General features: G+C 60.8%; 2 protein-coding genes across 5 annotated transcripts; both read left to right on the top strand.

Annotated features, from left to right (window-relative positions):
• The first annotated feature begins 27 nt into the window (after positions 1-27).
• Positions 28-4,691, top strand: LOC122424594 (laminin subunit beta-2-like). Of its 3 annotated transcripts, none has more exons than XM_043442570.1 (9): positions 28-296; positions 471-727; positions 859-1,023; positions 1,133-1,271; positions 2,049-2,238; positions 2,319-2,460; positions 2,640-2,813; positions 3,055-3,172; positions 3,447-4,691. In XM_043442570.1, exons 1-9 carry the CDS (start codon positions 146-148, stop codon positions 3,578-3,580), a joined length of 1,470 nt encoding a protein of 489 aa, XP_043298505.1. In that variant the 5' UTR covers positions 28-145; the 3' UTR covers positions 3,581-4,691. The 3 variants fall into 3 exon arrangements, with proteins under 3 accessions (XP_043298505.1, XP_043298504.1, XP_043298503.1); XM_043442569.1 differs by having other exon boundaries at positions 3,025-3,172; XM_043442568.1 differs by having other exon boundaries at positions 3,016-3,172.
• A 104-nt stretch (positions 4,692-4,795) lies between these two features.
• Positions 4,796-17,039, top strand: LOC122424462 (laminin subunit beta-2). 2 transcript variants are annotated; one of them, XM_043442249.1, is made up of 33 exons: positions 4,796-4,901; positions 4,992-5,080; positions 5,202-5,374; positions 5,456-5,591; positions 5,679-5,752; positions 6,150-6,338; positions 6,436-6,499; positions 6,736-6,938; positions 7,028-7,148; positions 7,823-8,011; positions 8,218-8,397; positions 8,519-8,631; positions 8,881-8,960; positions 9,050-9,182; positions 9,368-9,526; positions 9,606-9,733; positions 11,724-11,856; positions 12,035-12,227; positions 12,307-12,450; positions 12,670-12,901; positions 12,985-13,148; positions 13,229-13,453; positions 13,544-13,761; positions 13,863-13,959; positions 14,053-14,425; positions 14,508-14,692; positions 14,766-15,007; positions 15,085-15,433; positions 15,752-15,959; positions 16,060-16,201; positions 16,284-16,460; positions 16,552-16,711; positions 16,791-17,039. In XM_043442249.1, exons 2-33 carry the CDS (start codon positions 4,993-4,995, stop codon positions 16,925-16,927), a joined length of 5,409 nt encoding a protein of 1,802 aa, XP_043298184.1. In that variant the 5' UTR covers positions 4,796-4,901; position 4,992; the 3' UTR covers positions 16,928-17,039. The 2 variants fall into 2 exon arrangements, with proteins under 2 accessions (XP_043298184.1, XP_043298185.1); XM_043442250.1 differs by lacking the exon at positions 4,796-4,901 and having other exon boundaries at positions 4,913-5,080.
• The last annotated feature ends 169 nt before the right edge of the window (positions 17,040-17,208 follow it).

Below are 17,208 nucleotides of genomic sequence, written 5' to 3'. Positions count from 1 at the left end.
CCCAGGGTCAGGGACTCAGTCTCTGGCTGGCCTCTCTGAGTCCTGGGTCCAAGAGTGTGGTGAGTCCTCTAGAGTGAGGAGTCAGCGGGAAAGGGGCATTTCTGGCCAAGCTGATACTCCATCTTCCCACAGGACAGAAAGAACCATGTTGGCCCAGGCACTGTGGGTCACAGCACAGGTTGTGGCAGAGAGAGAGTCATGGGTTAAGGGACAGTGTGGACGTCTGGAAGAATTATCCCAGGAGTTAGACTGTGTCAAGGGCCTGGCCTGGCCCAGGAAGGCCACGGGAACCCAAGGTGAGGCCAAGTAGGCAGGTGGATGGGCCGCAGGTGAGGGTGGAGGCAAGGCTGGGCCAGGAGGAAGGGAATAGGTGCCTTTGCTTATGTTTCTGGGGGGCCCAGGAGACTGATGGACCCCACCTCAGCCAGTGGATCACCCAGCCACCCCTCTGTCATTCCCATCCCCTACAGAGGCCAAGGCTCAGGTCTCCTCAGCTGCCCTGCTTTCTCAAGAGGCCCTGCGTACAGTCCAGGTCGTGGCCACACTTGGAGGACCAGACAGCCTCCTGGGACAGGCCCAGGAGGCCCGGCGGTGGACAGAGCAGCTGCTGTGGGCAACGGGCCGGTCCAGAGGGCCAGCGGTGTTGCAACTGAAATTGAAGGGGCTCGTCGACAGGGTCCAGAGGCTGAGTCCTCGGCTTCTGCAACTGCTAGACAAAGCTGGAGTGGTGGGTGGAGATGTGGGTCACTGGGGGATGTTTTGCCAAGGCGAGGACTCTCTCCTGGGGGTAAACTGAACGTAGGGCCATTCAAGATCCAGGACACAAATCCCTCACTGGGACCCCAATCTTGTTGGCAGGGATGCAGGGGTCAGGGACCTGGGCTGGCCTATGTTCCTGTGCCCTCTGGTGTTCCCTCTTGCCCTGGGACCCTGCCTACCTCCCAGTGGGCGCTCATTGCCTCCCGTAACTCCTCCCGTAGCCTGGACATAGCAGTCATCACCTTGGAGCAGTGCCAGCATCTGGTACAGAGCTGTGGGGTCTGTGGAGGGGAGTCTGGGGGAGTCACGGGGTACCATGGCTTGGCCATGGGCTCGCAAGAGACACATTCCATATATGGCCCACCTCTACCAGCTACGGCAGACCCAGGCTACTGCAAGCTCCACAGGAATCCAGGCCTGGGAGATGTGGCATCGAGCAAGGGGGTCCTGGGGCATGGCCACCGTGGCTCGTGTGCAAGCAACTGTGCAGACCATCCAGCGTTTCCTCTTGGGTACATGTCTGCTTGTTATATGTCTGTTCACTGCTGAGGGCAGGGGCAGGTGGGTCTCCAGGACCCTGCTAGGATACCCCTAGAATGAGGAAGACTTGTCAGGGCTGACCAGGGGTCCAGTGGGAGCATTAGTGTGCTAGCAAATGTTGAACAGGTTAGACCTGGGGGTCAGGAGGACTTGATTTGTAATTGTTCCATGGTATGAGTAATTCCCATCATGACTGATATCAGTCTACCTATTATTTTTTAACAACTGGAGGAGGAAATGGCAACCCACTCCAGTATTCTTGCCTGGGGAATCCCGTGGACAGAGGAGCCTGGTGGGCTACAGTCCATGGGGTCACAAAGAGTTGGACACACACACTGAGTGACTGAACACACACACACACATTATTAAACAAGTGCTTAATATAATTCCTGAAACTGTAACAATTGACTCGTGGAAGCCTCTAGCATGAGCTTCCCAGATGGCTCAGTGGTAAAGAATTCACCTGCCAGTACAGGAAACATGGGTTCAATCCCTGGGTCAGGAAGATCCCTTGGAGGAGGAAATGGCAACCCATTCCAGTATTCTTGCCTGGAGAATCCCATGGACAGAGGAGCCTGGCGGATTCCAGTTCATGGGGTCACAAAGAATCGGACATGACTGACCATGCACACAGCCTCTAGCATGCAGGGTAGTCATATCAGAGGCAGGGTCAGTGAGAGGTTAGGGTCAAGGCTTGTTGAATCAGGGATCAGAGTTCACGTCCAGGATCCCTACCTCCATCCCCACAGCTGAAGGTGCGGATGCTGTGAGCATAGAGCTGGTGGCATGGCGTGGGCTGGTGGTGCCCGTCCCCCAAGACGGGGCAGCGGGCCTTGCCTTCCTGCTGGATCAGATCCAGGGTGCCCTCCCTGCACCAGAGGCCGTGGGTCAGGAGCTGCCCAAAGCTGAAGGTGTCCTCCATCGGGCACAGCAGACCAGGTGAAGGGCCAGGAGGCTGGTGGTAGAGGTCAGAGGGTGGGGAGCAAGGGAGTACTGGACTGACTGCCTGCATCCTTCAGGGCGGGTACAGCCAGGGCTCTTCATCAAGCGCTGGATTTGGAGGGAGTGCTGGCTGAGGCGGGAACTCATGCAAGGGCTGCAGAGCAAGGACTGCAGGTGGCGAAACAGAGACTTCGGGGTCTGGAGGCCAGTGCACAGGAGGTGATCCACAAGCCCCCCCCATACCCTTAGCTCCTTCGCACCTCTTGTTCAGAGGCTGCTATCTCTATTCTTCCCCTGAGATCCTTGACCTTTTCTGATAACACGGTGCTAAATACCCTGACTGTGTGAACACCCTGCCCTGCCGTGACCTCTCTGTGATCCCCTGATCTCCGCCTCAGGTGGCCAGCCACCTGGCCCAGGTTGCACTGGCAGGGGATGTGACCCCAGTGGTGGGACATCTGTCCAGTGGATCTGCGGCTCTCAGGACCCGTTTGGCCCTGACTCAGCGGCAGGCCTGGGAGGCAGAAGAGCGAGCCACGCATGCCCTGGGTGTGGCCAGGAGCCTGGGCCAGGTGAGATGGGAAAAGGAGACTTCAGGGTCTCAGGGATCCCTGTGGAATAGCGTGAATTGGAGTTTAGTTGGGACTGGGCTACACTGGCCTGAGGCAGGGTCTCAGTTCTAAAGCCCCTGTTCCCCCCGGGAACTTCAGGGGGCAGTGTGTTTGGGACGGTAGCGTCCAGGTGGGTGGGCTTTCAGAGCCAGCCCTGCCCTAGGAGCTGCAGGTGGCCCAGCTGGGTGTGATGGAGTTGCAGGAGGGCACGGAGAGCCTTGTGGCCACGGTGCAGGATGCCGGAGAGCGGGCACAGCGGGCGCGAGCTGAGGCCCGAGAGCTGCTGACGCTGGTACAGGACAGCTGGAGAAGACTGGAGGGTATGTGGCTGGGCCGTGGTGGGTGGGTACGGGGAGTGGTCAGGGTCAGAGTCAGAGGGATGGTGTGGGAGGGTCAGGGCTGGATCCAGATTGGGTCCGTATTCATACGGGGATCAGGCTGGGGTCAAAATCCAGAACAGAGGGGTCAGATGTTGGTTAGGGTTAGAGCTTATTTAGGGCTGGGGTCAGAGTCAGGGTCTTGATGGAGATGAGGACCAGGGTCAGAGATTAGGGCCAGAGGTCAGAGCCTGGCTCAGATGACCTTAATCCCCAGGGTTGGAATGCCGCCTGGCTCAGAACGAGGAGGCACTGGGCAAGAAAGTGGCCACCCTGTGGGCCCTGGAGCAGCGGGCAGCAGAGCTACTGGGTCACATGCAGCTGTGGGCCAGGGCATATGCCACCTGCTGACTTCGGTCTGTGGATGCCAGTGAGAGGGACTCGGACTACCTGGGTGACTCTGAGTGACCCCACAGTGACCCAGGAATCCCCTGACCTTGAGAGACCAGAGACACCAGAGTGCCTGCTGATCCTGAGTGATCCATGTGACACCATGTTGTTTAGTGGTCCTCTGACCTTGACAAATAGAAGAGGTCACGTACGACTCCCTGAGGCCATCTAGTGCCCCCCGGGATCCTGATAGAGCCTTATCTCTGAGTGATCGATAATTCTGAGTGCCCTCTAGTATCCCTGGGCCCCTTGGATTGACCACACGACCCCACTGGTGTCTGGTGACCCCACTCCAGATAACCGGTGAACCTTGATGTTTCCGCTAGAGAACCCCAGCTTTTTGCCCTGGGCCTGCCGCTCAAGGGTACTCTCCACCTGACCCCAGACAGTGGGCGTGGATGTGGCAAGCTCAAAGTCACCCAGACAGGGCCCTACAGACCCCAGAGTCTGGTCCCTGCTGAGGTCCCAGGGGCCTGGGTGGGGCACGCGCTCGGCAGCGCGCATTCCAAGCCCGGATCTGGGCGCTCCCGGAGGGCCGAAAAGTCCGGAGTGGATAAATAGCCAGAAGATCTGGATTCACTAGCTACCGCTCTGGTCTGTTGTCAGTGCCCAGCTCCCTTTTTCATACCAGGAAACTTGAGTTCTTCTCATGCCTACTTGTTGTAGTGACTGGGGGAGGCGGAGACTCTGAATAGGGGATGGCCTTTCTCCATCTCTCCCAAACCCCCATGTTATCCTGTCCCTCCGGTCAGGCTGTCCTAAAGCTTCTCACAGGCCCTGAATAGGGGAGCTTGGCACTCTGAGTGCGCCTTTCCGCCGCCTCACTAATGCTGGAGCCCTGGGAATGGAAAGCCTAATTGATGGAGACTCCCACAGCACCAACGGCACTGGGGACAAAGGCTTGTCCCATGGGCCCCTTGAGGTCTCCAAGATCACACTCTTCTCCTTGGCTTATGCCACAACCCCTGCTTGATGTGTCCCTGAACTATAGTGGCCTATGACCCCAAACCCCAGTGTTTCCCTGGCTTTGTGCAGACCTGGGCCCTGGGGCACAATAAAGGTTTACAGGTGAGCTGGTCTGTGTCTGGTTTCTCGAGTGAGAGTCGCTCCCAGAGAGGTAGGGGTTTTCTGTACGATGCTGTGCTCCCGCCCGAGATCCGCTCCATGATTTACCTCCTGCCATACTTCCCAACTTTGCTCAAAGTCGCTGGACTCCGAGCTAGTGGAGGGACCGCTGGACCAACAGAGGACCGAGTGGGGAATCAGCCAAGGACCCACACAGGCAGAGTCAACACGGGACCCAAGGGAGGGGATAGGAGGGCACGGGCCCCAGACCACTCATCCCCCCTCATCCTCTTCCTCTCCTCTTCAGGATGGAGTGGGTCTCAGCAGGGGGACGAGGGAGGGACCTGCCGGGACAGCCTGGGCCCTGGCAGCTTCAGCTGGGCCTGCTGCTGAGCGGTGAGAGGGCCTGGTGAAGGCCTGGCGGGGATGGGATGTGATGGTGGGTCTTGGGGTAGCTGGGTCAGGGGCTGCGGAGGGTGGGGTAGGGTAGCAGAACCAGCTGACCCCCTGTTCCCAGTGCTGGTCACCGGCCTGGCCCAGGCCCCAGCCCCGGATGTGCCAAGCTGTTCTCGGGGAAGCTGCTACCCTGCCACAGGCGACCTGCTGGTGGGCCGCGCTGACAGACTGACGGCCTCGTCCACCTGTGGTTTGCACGGCCCCCAGCCCTACTGCATCGTCAGTCACCTGCAGGTGGGACTGGGGTGGTGGGGGGCCGAGTCAGGATGGACTAGCAGTGGCTGAGACATTGACCCTGACCCTGACCCGACCCAGGATGAGAAGAAATGCTTCCTGTGTGACTCCCGGCGCCCCTTCTCTGCCAGAGACAACCCAAACAGCCATCGCATCCAGAATGTAGTTACCAGCTTCGCACCACAGCGCCGGGCAGCCTGGTGGCAGTCAGAGAATGGTGAGGCTGCGGGTAGGGTGTGGGGGGAACTACCCAGGGCTGCCCACCAAGTAGCCTCAAGGCCCTGACCTCTGACTCCTGCCTCAGGTGTCCCCGCGGTCACCATCCAGCTGGACTTGGAGGCTGAGTTCCATTTCACGCACCTCATTATGACCTTCAAGGTGCCCGCATGTCTGGGAGCCTGCTTGAAGCACCTTGCTTGGCTCCCCAGTGCCCGTGAACAGACTCCCAGATCTTCAGCCCAGCCTCTCTGTCCTCATACGCTGTGCCCTGGCTAGATGGGAGGCCCTTTCACCTCCCACAGCTTCCGATGCCTCCCACCTCCAGGCCTGTGTACACGCTGCCCCAATCCCAGGCTGGGTCAGGCGCTGTCTCCCTGGGGCCCTTGACTTCCCCACTCGGGGTGGCTTTCCTTCCCGATTCTTTCTTGGCTCCCTCTGGTCACCCCTACCTCTCCATGAGCTGCTTGACAGCAGGCCCCAGCTGGACGGGGTTCTTGACAGGCCTGGGCTGGACTTGGGTCTTGGTGCCCACTGATGAGCCGCGCTCCCCACCCAGACATTTCGCCCCGCTGCCATGCTGGTGGAGCGCTCAGCTGACTTTGGACGCACCTGGCACGTGTACCGCTATTTCTCCTATGACTGTGCGGCAGACTTCCCTGGAGTCCCGCTAGCCCCCCCACGGCACTGGGACGATGTCGTCTGTGAGTCCCGCTACTCAGAGATTGAGCCATCCACTGAGGGCGAGGTGAGGGCTGGGCTCTGGGCTTGGGGCAGAGAGTGGGCCTGGTGGGCGCGCCCTTGGACACAGGGCCAGTGTCTGCAATGCCTCTATGCCCTCCCAGGTCATCTATCGGGTGCTGGACCCTGCCATCCCCATTCCAGACCCCTACAGCCCACGGATCCAGAGTGAGTGCTCCCTTCTCTGAGCCTGGCGCAGTCCCAGCGTCCGGCTGCTGACTATTTGGGGCCTCGGGAGCTATTTTGGGTGTTTCCTAGGGCAGGTGCCAAGTCTAGTTTAGCTCATACAGTTAGAAACAGGAGGTCTCCCAAGGTGACCTTGGCAGCTTCAGCCCCCCGGTTGGGCGTGGGCCAGCAAGAGCTGACTGGGCCTGTGGGTTCCCAATCTTCTTCCCTCTGCTTAGACCTGCTGAAGATCACCAACTTACGGGTAAACCTGACGCGGCTACACACGCTGGGGGACAACCTGCTTGACCCCAGGCGGGAGATCCGCGAGAAGTACTATTACGCCCTCTACGAGCTGGTTGTGCGTGGCAACTGCTTCTGCTACGGACATGCCTCACAGTGTGCGCCCGCCCCGGGGGCACCAGCCCACGCTGAGGGCATGGTGAGGACCTTCGGCTGGCTGGAGCGGGGCTGTGGGCAGGGGCGGGCCCGGCTGGGTCGTGCTGACCACTCGTCTGCCCACCCGACTAGGTTCATGGGGCCTGCGTCTGCAAACACAACACTCGCGGCCTTAACTGTGAGCAGTGTCAGGATTTCTATCATGACCTGCCCTGGCACCCAGCTGAGGACCGCCACAGTCATGCCTGCAAGAGTGAGTGAGACCCCAGCCCCCACTGCCCCAAAACTCAGTGGCCTGGCTGTGCCCTGGGTACAACCTAGAGCTGGTTGGTTAAGTCCCTAACACCTAGATTGCGTCTGAAGGGTATCTGGAAGGAATTCCCTGGTGGCCTGGTGGTTAGGACTTAGCACTTTCATTGCCAGGGCCTGCATTCAATCCCTGGTCAAGGAAATAAGATCCTGCAAGCCGTGAGACGTGGCCAAAAAAAAAAAAGATTTGTGAAGGGGGCTTCCTTGGTGGCTCAGATGGTTAAAGAAACTGTCTGCGATGCAGGAGACCTGGGTTTGACCCTGGGTCAGGAAGATCCCTTAGAGAAGGAAATAGCAACCCACTGCTGTTTTCTTACCTGGAGAATTCCATGGGCAAGGGAGCCTCGTGGGCTACAGTCCATGGGGTTGCAAAGAGTCGGAAATGACTGAATAGCTAAGACTTTCACTTTTCATCCTGGTCTTGATGCCCCTGGGGACTCCTTCAACCCTTCTCAACAGTCCGCTCTGATGAGGGGCCCTGTAGAAAGCCGAACCCTCACCCACAAATTCTGGCTGGAGGCAGGGACCTAAGGTGGCACTGGGGGCCCCTAAGTCCCTTCCTCTCGGGGCACGGTCCCTCCAGTGACCTTTGCCCTCTCCTCCCTTCCCTCTCCCAAGAGTGCGAGTGCCACGGGCACGCCCACAGCTGTCACTTCGACATGGCCATATACCTGGCATCCGGCAACGTGAGCGGAGGCGTCTGTGACGGGTGTCAGCACAACACAGCCGGGCGCCAGTGTGAGCTCTGTCGGCCCTTCTTCTACCGGGACCCGACCAAGGACCTGCGCGACCCTGCTGTGTGCCGCTGTAAGGCGGGAACTGAACCCCGGAGCGGGAAGGCTGTCCCTGGGTTGGGAGCAGACGATGTGCCAGACTATGGCCAAGTTGCGGAGATTTGGGGTGGAGGGTGGGGGGGGTGTGGAGCCAGACTGGGAATCTAGGGTGGGGCTTGAGACTTGACTGGTGCTGGGCTCATTGGCCTAGGGTAACCCTGCACTTCTTTGTGCCCCCAGCCTGTGACTGTGACCCCACGGGTTCCCAAGACGGGGGCCGCTGTGATCCCCACGATGACCCTGCGCTGGGGCTGGTCTCGGGCCAGTGTCGCTGCAAAGAACACGTGGTGGGCTCTCGCTGCCAGCAGTGCCGCGACGGCTTCTTTGGGCTCAGCGCCAGCAACCCCCTGGGCTGCCAGCGTATGTGCTTCCCATCGTGACTCCAGTCCTGACCTTGACCCTGGACCTCTTACCCTTGACCCAGCCGGACACGAGCACTGCCCCAGCTCCCCACAGTGCTGATGGGTCTTCTTCCCTGCAGGATGTCAGTGTGACCCACGGGGCACGGTGCCGGGGGGCACCCCTTGTGACCGCAACAGTGGAGCCTGTTTCTGCAAGCGTCTGGTGACCGGCCAGGGCTGCAACCGCTGCCTGGTACGACTGCAGGGGGGCCGGAGTTCTGCGCTTGTCCTCAGAGCACAGGGTTGGGGGTGGTGTCCATGCCCCCCTGGGTGGGTGCTGAGGGCTTAGGGCCTGAACCTGGCTGAGAGGCCAAGGGTGGGAGCCAGTGGTCTGGGGAGTGTACTTCCCCAAGGCGTGTAGAGGCTGAGAGTCATCATTAGACTGTCTGCTGGGCAGAGAGGGGAGTCTGTTTCGGGTCCTCAGCAACCTCTTGTCCCGCAGCCTGGCCACTGGGGGCTGAGCCACGACCTGCTCGGCTGCCGTCCATGTGACTGCGACATCGGTGGTGCCTTGGATCCGCAGTGAGTGCTGTAAAAGGGGCCCTGGGTGGGTGGGGAAAGGATCCCGGGCAGGGCGGCGGATCCCTCTGGAGTAACCACATGTTCCCCAGGTGCAGCGAGGCCACGGGTCAGTGCCGCTGCCGCCAGCACATGGTGGGGCGACGCTGTGAACAGGTGCAGCCTGGTTACTTCCGGCCCTTCCTCGACCACCTAACTTGGGAGGCTGAGGAAGCCCGGGGGCAGGTAAGGGGGGGCACTGTTGGGGGGCTAAAGGGCATGGCTGGCACTGTGGATGGAGAGGCTGGGTTATGGGTGGCGCCTGGTGGAGGGAGGGTGTCTGCCTTGAGCAGAGCCTCCACTGGAGAGCTGGGGCCTGGGGACAAGCTATGGCAGAAGAGCCCCCTTCCCTTGGCTGCATTGCCTCCCAGGTGCTCGATGTGGTGGAGCGTCTGCCGACCCCTGGGGGCACTCCGTCTTGGACCGGCCCGGGCTTTGTTAGGCTGCGGGAAGGCCAGGTGCTGGAGTTCGTGGTGACCTCTATACCGAGAGCCATGGACTATGATGTGCTGCTGCGCCTGGAACCCCAGGTCAGACCCTGCGACACCTGACCCAGAGCTGACCCTCTGCACGCGGGAGCATCTCCTCCATCATCCCATGCCCCCCCAGGTGCCAGAGCAGTGGGCGGAGATGGAGCTGACCGTGCAGCGTCCAGGGCCTGTGTCTGCCCGCAGCCCGTGTGGGCACGTGCTGCCCCAAGATGACCACATCCCAGGGACCCTGCGGCCAGGCACCAGGTGAGGACACTAGTGGGAACACCTACCACTGTGGGGGGGCGGGTTGTGGGTCAGCCCTCAGCTCCCTGCAGGGCACGTGGAAGACCCACTGCTTATTCATCTGTTCCTTCAAGCACCTGCTCCTCCTGGGTGCTGTTTGCCGATGCTGCTGGGCGTGGTGTGGGTCAGAGGAAGGAAGTAGAGAGAACCAGGCCTGCTCCTTCAGGGGTCCAAGTTCCAGAAGCCAAGTCAGGAATTAAGGGGAGCCCATTCAGTGTCAGGATACGGGCTTGGAGGGCTGTCAGAGTGCTCTGAGCAGGGATGTAACTGGCCTGATTTAAGGTTTTTATTATATTGGGGAGTTTGTATTTGTTTCAGGGATCCTTTTTTAAAATCACTTTCTTTTAAACTTTTTATCATGTAAAAATAAAAATACATAGAAGTAGAGAGAATAGCATAGTGAGCCTGGCTGTACCCACTATAGACATTTTGGCAACTTTACATTTAAGAAAGACTCCTCTAGTTTCCCAATGGAGGATAGACCCAAAGGACCCAGGAGGAAGCTGGGAGCTCTGCTGGAAGTTACTGAGTTAGCCAAGTGACAGCAGGCTGGACACAGGTGTAGCAATTGAGGTGGCAAGGAGCAGAAGTTTCCATAGGGTTCTGGTGGCAGAGCTGATGGCTTAGACATGTAGGAAAGGGAGAAAATATGGATGGAAGGGTGACTCCAGGGTTTGGGGTTGGGGCGTCTGGATGGCGTGGGCTCTTTTCTGAGATGGAGGCCTAGCGGGGAGCACTTCTGAGATGCTGAGACATGAGGGGACAAGGCCAGGGGGTAGTTGGACTTGTGTGTCTGGAATTACGGGAGGGCTCATGTTGGAGATGTAAGACTTGTCTGTAAACAGGTGGTTCTCAATTAAATGACCAGAAAAAGGAAGGAGGAGCAGAACCAAGCTTTGGGGTACTCTAGTGTTAGAACCCAGTAGAGAGGGAACAGCTGGGGGATGGGGAGAAGTCAGGAGTCTGGACAAGGTCCCAGAAACTGAGAAGAGTGTCTGAGAAAGGAAGGCGTACTGTTCTCACTGCATGCTGCTGGACGCCTCAGCAGATAAGAATAGAGAAGTAGCCGCTGGGTTTGGCTACAGGGAGGTCACCGGTGACCTTGGGACAAGCCGACTGCACGGGGTGTTGGGGCACAACTCCCTGGGAGTGGGCGGCTTAAACAGTGGACACAGTGACCACGGTTACATTTTAGGGCTGTGTTGGGCTGGAGAACAAAGACAGAGTAGTAACTGAGGGAGACTTGAATCTTGAGTAAAGATTTTTTCAGGGAGGATCAAAGAAGAACTCTAGGGTGGGTTTGGAAGCTGCTGGGAATGATCTGGGGCAGGGGGAGGTGATGCAGTCTTGGTTAAAAGGAGCCATGGTTGAAGGTTGGAGGTGGAGGTTGGAGGAAGCGAAAAAAGGACATGGAGGGAAAACTGGAAAGTATTAAGGACTGATGCTGAAGCTAAAAGTCCAATACTTTGGCCACCTGATGCAAAGAGCCAACTCATTGGAAAAAACCCTGACACTGGGAAAGATTGAAGGTGGGAGGAGAAAGGGATGACCAAGGACGAGATGGTTGGACCGCATCACTGACTCGATGGATATGAGTTTGAGCAAGCTCTGGGACTTGGTGATGGACAGGGAAGCCTGGCATGCTGCAGTCCTTGGGGCTGCAAAGAGTAGGGCACAACTGAGTGACTGAACTGAACTGAATATTTGTGCCAGGGAAATGCTGTGGGGTTGCAAGGCTATATGGAGTATTTTCAGCACAGGCGATGATCCCATTGAAGGCATATTAATGGGAATCTTCTGTACAGATTCTCCACCTGGCTGTTAGCTGTCTGTGGCCCAGCGCAGTCTGTTTCTTGGCCAGTGGTTTGGTTGTTGGGTGTGGCGTGGGGAGGCCTAAGATGATGCATATGGGAACCCTGGGTAACCCGCATACCCGTCCTCCCCTACCCAGGCACATGGTGTTTCCCAGACCTGTCTGCCTGGAGCCTGGCATCTCCTACAAGCTACATCTCAAGCTGGTGCGAACGGGAGGAAGTGCCCAGCCTGAGGCCCCCTATTCTGGACCCAGCCTACTCATTGACTCGGTGAACACCTCCCTCTCTCCATACCTACCAAGATGGTGGGGCCCGTGGGTTGTGTCCTGAAGTGGTGGCCAGATAGATGGGGCCAGGGATGGAAGAGGCAGGTCTGGGGCGGCACCAAGCTTAGTGATCCCACGTGGTCCAGGCTCTGAACCTCACTCTTTGTTGCTCATCTCTCAAGCTGGTGTTGCTGCCCCGTGTCCTGGTGCTGGAGATGTTTAGTGGGGGTGACGCGGCCTCTCTGGAGCGCCGGGCCACCTTTGAACGCTACCGCTGCCATGAGGAGGGTCTGATGCCCAGCAAGCCCCTTCCCTCCGAGGCCTGTGCCCCCCTCCTCATCAGCCTGTCCACGCTGCTCTACAACGGAGCCCTGCGTGAGTGTGTGTGGTGTGGCTGGGGGGGGGCGGAGGTGTGGGGGCTCAGCCTGACCTGCCCTGTCCCCTCTCCCCGCAGCCTGTCAGTGTGACCCGCAGGGCTCCCTGAGCTCCGAGTGCAACCCCGATGGCGGTCAGTGCCGGTGCAAGCCCGCAGTGGTGGGGCGCCGCTGTGACCTCTGTGCCCCTGGCTACTATGGCTTTGGCCCCACGGGTTGTCAAGGTATTCACCGGCCTCATCCCTCCGATTGTCCGCCCCCCGCCCCACTACCGTCCTTCCTCCTTTTTCTGGCGCTACTTCTTCCTTCTCATTCTGGCTTCGGACCCCACATGCTCCGCCCTGATCACTTGACCTACTCTTCCATCCCCTGACTTTCCACTCTGACCTCACCCAGCTTCCCCTCAAAGCCCCTTCCTGGCTCAGTCTCCGCCTTGCCCCCAGCCTGCCAGTGCAGCCCCGAGGGGGCGCTCAGCGGCCTGTGTGACGCCACCAGTGGGCAGTGCCCCTGCCGAGCTGGTGCATTTGGGCTTCGCTGCGACCGCTGCCAACGGGGCCAGTGGGGGTTCCCGAGCTGCCGGCCCTGTGTCTGCCACGGGCACGCAGATGAGTGCGACCCCCACACTGGCGCTTGCCTGGGCTGCCGGGACCACACCGCGGGTGAGCACTGTGAACGGTGAGTCTGGAGCAGCCGTGGACGAGCGGGTGGGTAGGCACGCCGCTCAGGGAGGATGCAGCGTTTCCCTCTCCTGTCTGCAGGTGCATTGCTGGCTTCCATGGGGACCCCCGGCTGCCCTACGGGGGCCAGTGCCGGCCCTGCCCCTGCCCCGAAGGCCCTGGGAGCCGGCGGCACTTTGCTACTTCCTGCCACAGGGATGGGTACTCGCAGCAGGTCATGTGCCACTGCCGGGCAGGCTACACAGGTGAGTGGGGAGGTGCAGGCGTGGGACCAGGGTGGAGCAGCTGGGCTGAGCACTCACGCCTTCCCCCCAACCGTGGGCAGGGCTGCGATGCGAAGCTTGTGCCCCCGGGCACTTTGGGGACCCATCAAGGCCAGGCGGCGGGTGCCAACCATGTGAGTGCAGTGGGAACATTGACCCCACGGACCCGGATGCCTGTGACCCCCGCTCGGGGCAATGCCTGCGCTGCTTACACCACACGGAGGGGCCGCGCTGTGCCCACTGCAAGCCTGGCTTCCATGGGCAGGCTGCCCGGCAGAGCTGTCACCGTGAGTGTGGGGATGGGGGGGACTGCTGGGCAGGGCTCCCCTTGACTGGTGCGTGCCCCTTGACTGGTGTCCCCATCTCGGCTGGTACAGGCTGTACCTGCAACCTGCTGGGCACAGATCCCCGGCAGTGCCCGTCCACTGACCGCTGCCACTGTGACCCAAGCAGTGGGCAGTGCCCATGCCTCCCCAACGTCCAGGGCCTGAGCTGTGACCGCTGTGCCCCCAACTTCTGGAACCTCACCAGTGGCCGTGGCTGCCAGCCCTGTGCCTGCCACCCAAGCCGAGCCAGAGGCCCCACCTGCAATGAGGTAGGGCACTTCCTGTGGATCCCTGGGTGAGCGGGGCCAGCTGCCTGCCTCCTGCCTCTAGAGCTCTGCCCCTGATTGACCTCTGCCTGTTCTCACTCTAGTTCACAGGCCAGTGCCACTGCCGTGCTGGTTTCGGCGGGCGGACCTGTTCTGAGTGCCAGGAGCTCCACTGGGGAGACCCTGGGTTGCAGTGCCGTGGTGAGGGGGCTAGAGGGGCCAGAGTAGATGGGGGGGTGCTTCCCATGATGCTCCACTGGCACCCTAACTCTGTGGTCTGTCCTCTGCCCGCAGCCTGTGACTGTGACCCTCGTGGGATAGATACACCTCAGTGTCACCGTTCCACGGGCCACTGCAGCTGCCGCCCTGGCGTGTCTGGCGTGCGCTGCGACCAGTGTGCCCGTGGCTTCTCGGGAGTCTTTCCCGCCTGCCATCCCTGCCACGCGTGCTTTGGGGACTGGGACCGCGTGGTGCAGGATCTGGCGGCCCGCACACGGCGCCTGGAGCAGTGGACCCAGGAACTGCAGCAGACGGGTGTGCTGGGTGCCTTTGAGAGCAGCTTCCGGCACCTGCAGGAGAAGCTGGGCACTGTGCAGGGCATCGTGGGCGCCCGAAACGCCTCCGCCGCCTCCACCGCGCAGCTCGTGGAGGCCACAGAGGAGCTGCGGTGCGGACGAGCCCGAGGAGGCGTGGTGGGGTGGGGCAGGGGCCCAACGTGCCAGGGCTGAAGTCTGTATCACTTCACACAGGCGCGAAATTGGGGAGGCCACGGAGCGCCTGACCCGGCTGGAGGCTGAGCTTACAGATGTGCAGGATGACAATTTCAATGCGAACAACGCACTGAGCAGTCTAGAGCGAGATGGGCTTGCACTTAATCTCACGCTGCGGCAGCTTGACCAGCATCTGGACCTGCTCAAGCATTCAAACTTCCTGGGTGAGTTGGTGACCCCCGAGGCAGGTGGCTCAGGGTGGATCTTCAGCTGACTGCCCACCTCTGCCCAACTCAGGTGCCTATGACAGCATCCGCCAGGCCCACAGCCTGTCTGCAGAGGCAGAACGCCGTGCCAACACGTCGGCCCTGACGGTGCCCAGCCCTGTGAGCAGCTCAGCAGACACCCGGCACCGGACAGAGGCCCTGATGAGTGCCCGGAGGGACGACTTCAACCGCAGGCACGTGGCCAACCAGCGGGCCCTGGGCGAGCTCTCTGCCCGTACCCACGCCCTGAGTCTGACAGGCATCAACGAACTGGTAAGGCTCGGTGTGGGGTGGGACATGTGGGTGTGGCTGTTCCTTTCCCCAGCCCTGACTTGTTCTGTGCCTGGCAGGTGTGTGGGTCCCCAGGAGACGCGCCCTGTGCTACGAGCCCGTGCGGGGGTGCCGGCTGCCGGGACGAGGAGGGGCAGCTCCGCTGTGGGGGCCTCAGCTGCAGTGGGGCAGCAGCCATGGCGGACCTGGCGCTGGGTCGGGCCCGCCACACACAGGCAGAGCTGCAGCGGGCATTGGCAGAAGGCGGTGGCATCCTCAGCCAGGTAGCTGAAACCCGTCGACAGGCAGGCGAGGCCCAGCAGCGGGCCCAGGCAGCCCTGGACAAGGCTAATGCGTCCAGGGGCCAGGTGGAGCAGGCCAACCAGGAACTGCGGCAACTTATCCAGAATGTGAAGGACTTCCTCAGCCGTGAGCCTCCCTGTGGCCCAGGCCCCGTGGTGTTTCCCCTGTGTCTGTGTTCATACTTGAGTCAGAGCCCACACAGTACCTGTGTTTAGGACTACCAATGGGCAGGGACTCAGGATGTGTGGACCCCGAGCCCTGCCTTTATGTCATCCCAAAGTCCACGACCCCAAATCTGTGTCCCATGTAGAGTCCTGTCCTTGTGGTTACATCCGTCTGCCTGCTAGCAAATCCATACCCCATGTGTGGTCTCTGAGTCCATACCCCCAGGTTGTGTCCCTGTGCCCATGCTCTGACCTTAAGCCCTTGCCTGTGTCCCCACAGAGGAGGGGGCTGACCCTGATAGCATTGAGATGGTGGCCACCCGGGTGCTAGAACTCTCCATCCCAGCATCGCCTGAGCAGATCCAGCAGCTGGCGGGTGAGATCGCAGAGCGGGTCCGGAGCCTGGCAGATGTGGACACGATCCTGGCGCGCACTGTGGGAGATGTGCGCCGGGCAGAGCAGCTCCTGAACGACGCGCGGCGGGCACGGTCTGATCCCCAACCTCGGACCCCGCCCCCCACCCCCCGCCGCCCCCTCCTTGACACCTGATTCGGATATTGGCAGGCTCTGACTCCCTCTCTTCCCCAGGAGCCGGGCTGAGGGTGAGAAACAGAAGGCAGAGACAGTCCAGGCGGCACTGGAGGAGGCCCAGCGGGCACAGGGTGCTGCTCAGGGTGCCATCCAGGGGGCAGTGGTTGACACGCAGGACACAGAGCAGACCCTACACCAGGTGTGGCCTCCCTGGACACCAGTGGGGCCAGGTTAGGAGCACACTGCATAAACCCCTTTAATCCTGGGCCCACCCACGGCAGGTGCAGGAGAGGATGGCAGGTGCCGAGCAGTCACTGAGCTCCGCAGGTGAGCGGGCTCAGCAACTGGATGGTCTCCTGGAGGCTCTGAAACTGAAGCGAGCCGGGAATAGCCTGGCAGCCTCGAGTGCCGAAGAAACGGCTGGCAGTGCCCAGGATCGTGCCCGGGAAGCTGAACAGGTGGGTTGAGGCAGAGCCAGCTGGAAGGGCTGGGGTTAGAGGCTGGGCCTCCACTGGGCCACCACCCAGCCCCTGGCCTCTACATCCACAGCTGCTGCAGGGCCCCCTGGGGGACCAGTACCAGACAGTGAGGGCCCTGGCTGAGCGCAAGGCCCAGGGTGTGCTGGCTGCGCAGGCGCGGGCAGAGCAACTGCGGGACGAGGCTCGGGGCTTGTTGCAGGCCGCTCAAGACAAGCTGCAGCGGTTGCAAGGTGAGAATGGGGGTGGGTGGGCCCCAGAAAGGTGGGGCTCTGGAAGAAGGACCCTTCATCTGACACCCATCTCTGCCAGAGCTGGAAGGCACTTATGAGGAGAACGAGCGGGCGCTGGAGGGCAAAGCGGCTCAGCTGGACGGGCTGGAGGCCAGGATGCGCAGTGTGCTTCAGGCCATCAACTTGCAGGTCCAGATCTACAACACCTGCCAGTGACCCCTGCCCGAGGCGTCCCCCGGTCCCTAGCCTCACCCCGCACACATGATCGCCTGTGCATGAACAGTCCTCAGCCTGACAAGGCCCCCGCAATAAACCAGTGTGAATCCCCGGGTGTGGTCTGGACTCTGATTTGGGGAGGGCGGGGTCTCTGGGAAGAGTCTGTAGAGGCGGCCACCCGCCGGGCCCCAGAGAGGCCCAGGCACCGGAGCCCCGCCCCCTCCGCTAGGCCCGCCTCCAGAGCTGCCCGGCGCCGCATGCCCGCTCCCGCCGGATGTGCG

This window comes from Cervus canadensis, chromosome 22 (genome assembly GCF_019320065.1).
Source record: "Cervus canadensis isolate Bull #8, Minnesota chromosome 22, ASM1932006v1, whole genome shotgun sequence".
Classification (NCBI taxonomy): domain Eukaryota; kingdom Metazoa; phylum Chordata; class Mammalia; order Artiodactyla; family Cervidae; genus Cervus; species Cervus canadensis.
Note: the sequence above shows the minus strand (reverse complement) of the source record. Positions and strands in the feature narration are given on the sequence as shown.

Excerpts from the sequence above, each read along its gene's own strand:
- LOC122424594 (XM_043442568.1), top strand. The coding sequence starts at position 146 with ATGTTGGCCCAGGCACTGTGGGTCACAGCACAGGTTGTGGCAGAGAGA. Across the intron at positions 297-470 it reads GAAGGCCACGGGAACCCAAG|AGGCCAAGGCTCAGGTCTCC; the intron begins GTGAGGCCAAGT and ends CATCCCCTACAG. Across the intron at positions 1,024-1,132 it reads TGGAGCAGTGCCAGCATCTG|CTACGGCAGACCCAGGCTAC; the intron begins GTACAGAGCTGT and ends CACCTCTACCAG.
- LOC122424462 (XM_043442249.1), top strand. The coding sequence starts at position 4,993 with ATGGAGTGGGTCTCAGCAGGGGGACGAGGGAGGGACCTGCCGGGACAG. Across the intron at positions 5,592-5,678 it reads CTGGTGGCAGTCAGAGAATG|GTGTCCCCGCGGTCACCATC; the intron begins GTGAGGCTGCGG and ends CTCCTGCCTCAG. Across the intron at positions 14,426-14,507 it reads GAGGCCACAGAGGAGCTGCG|GCGCGAAATTGGGGAGGCCA; the intron begins GTGCGGACGAGC and ends CACTTCACACAG.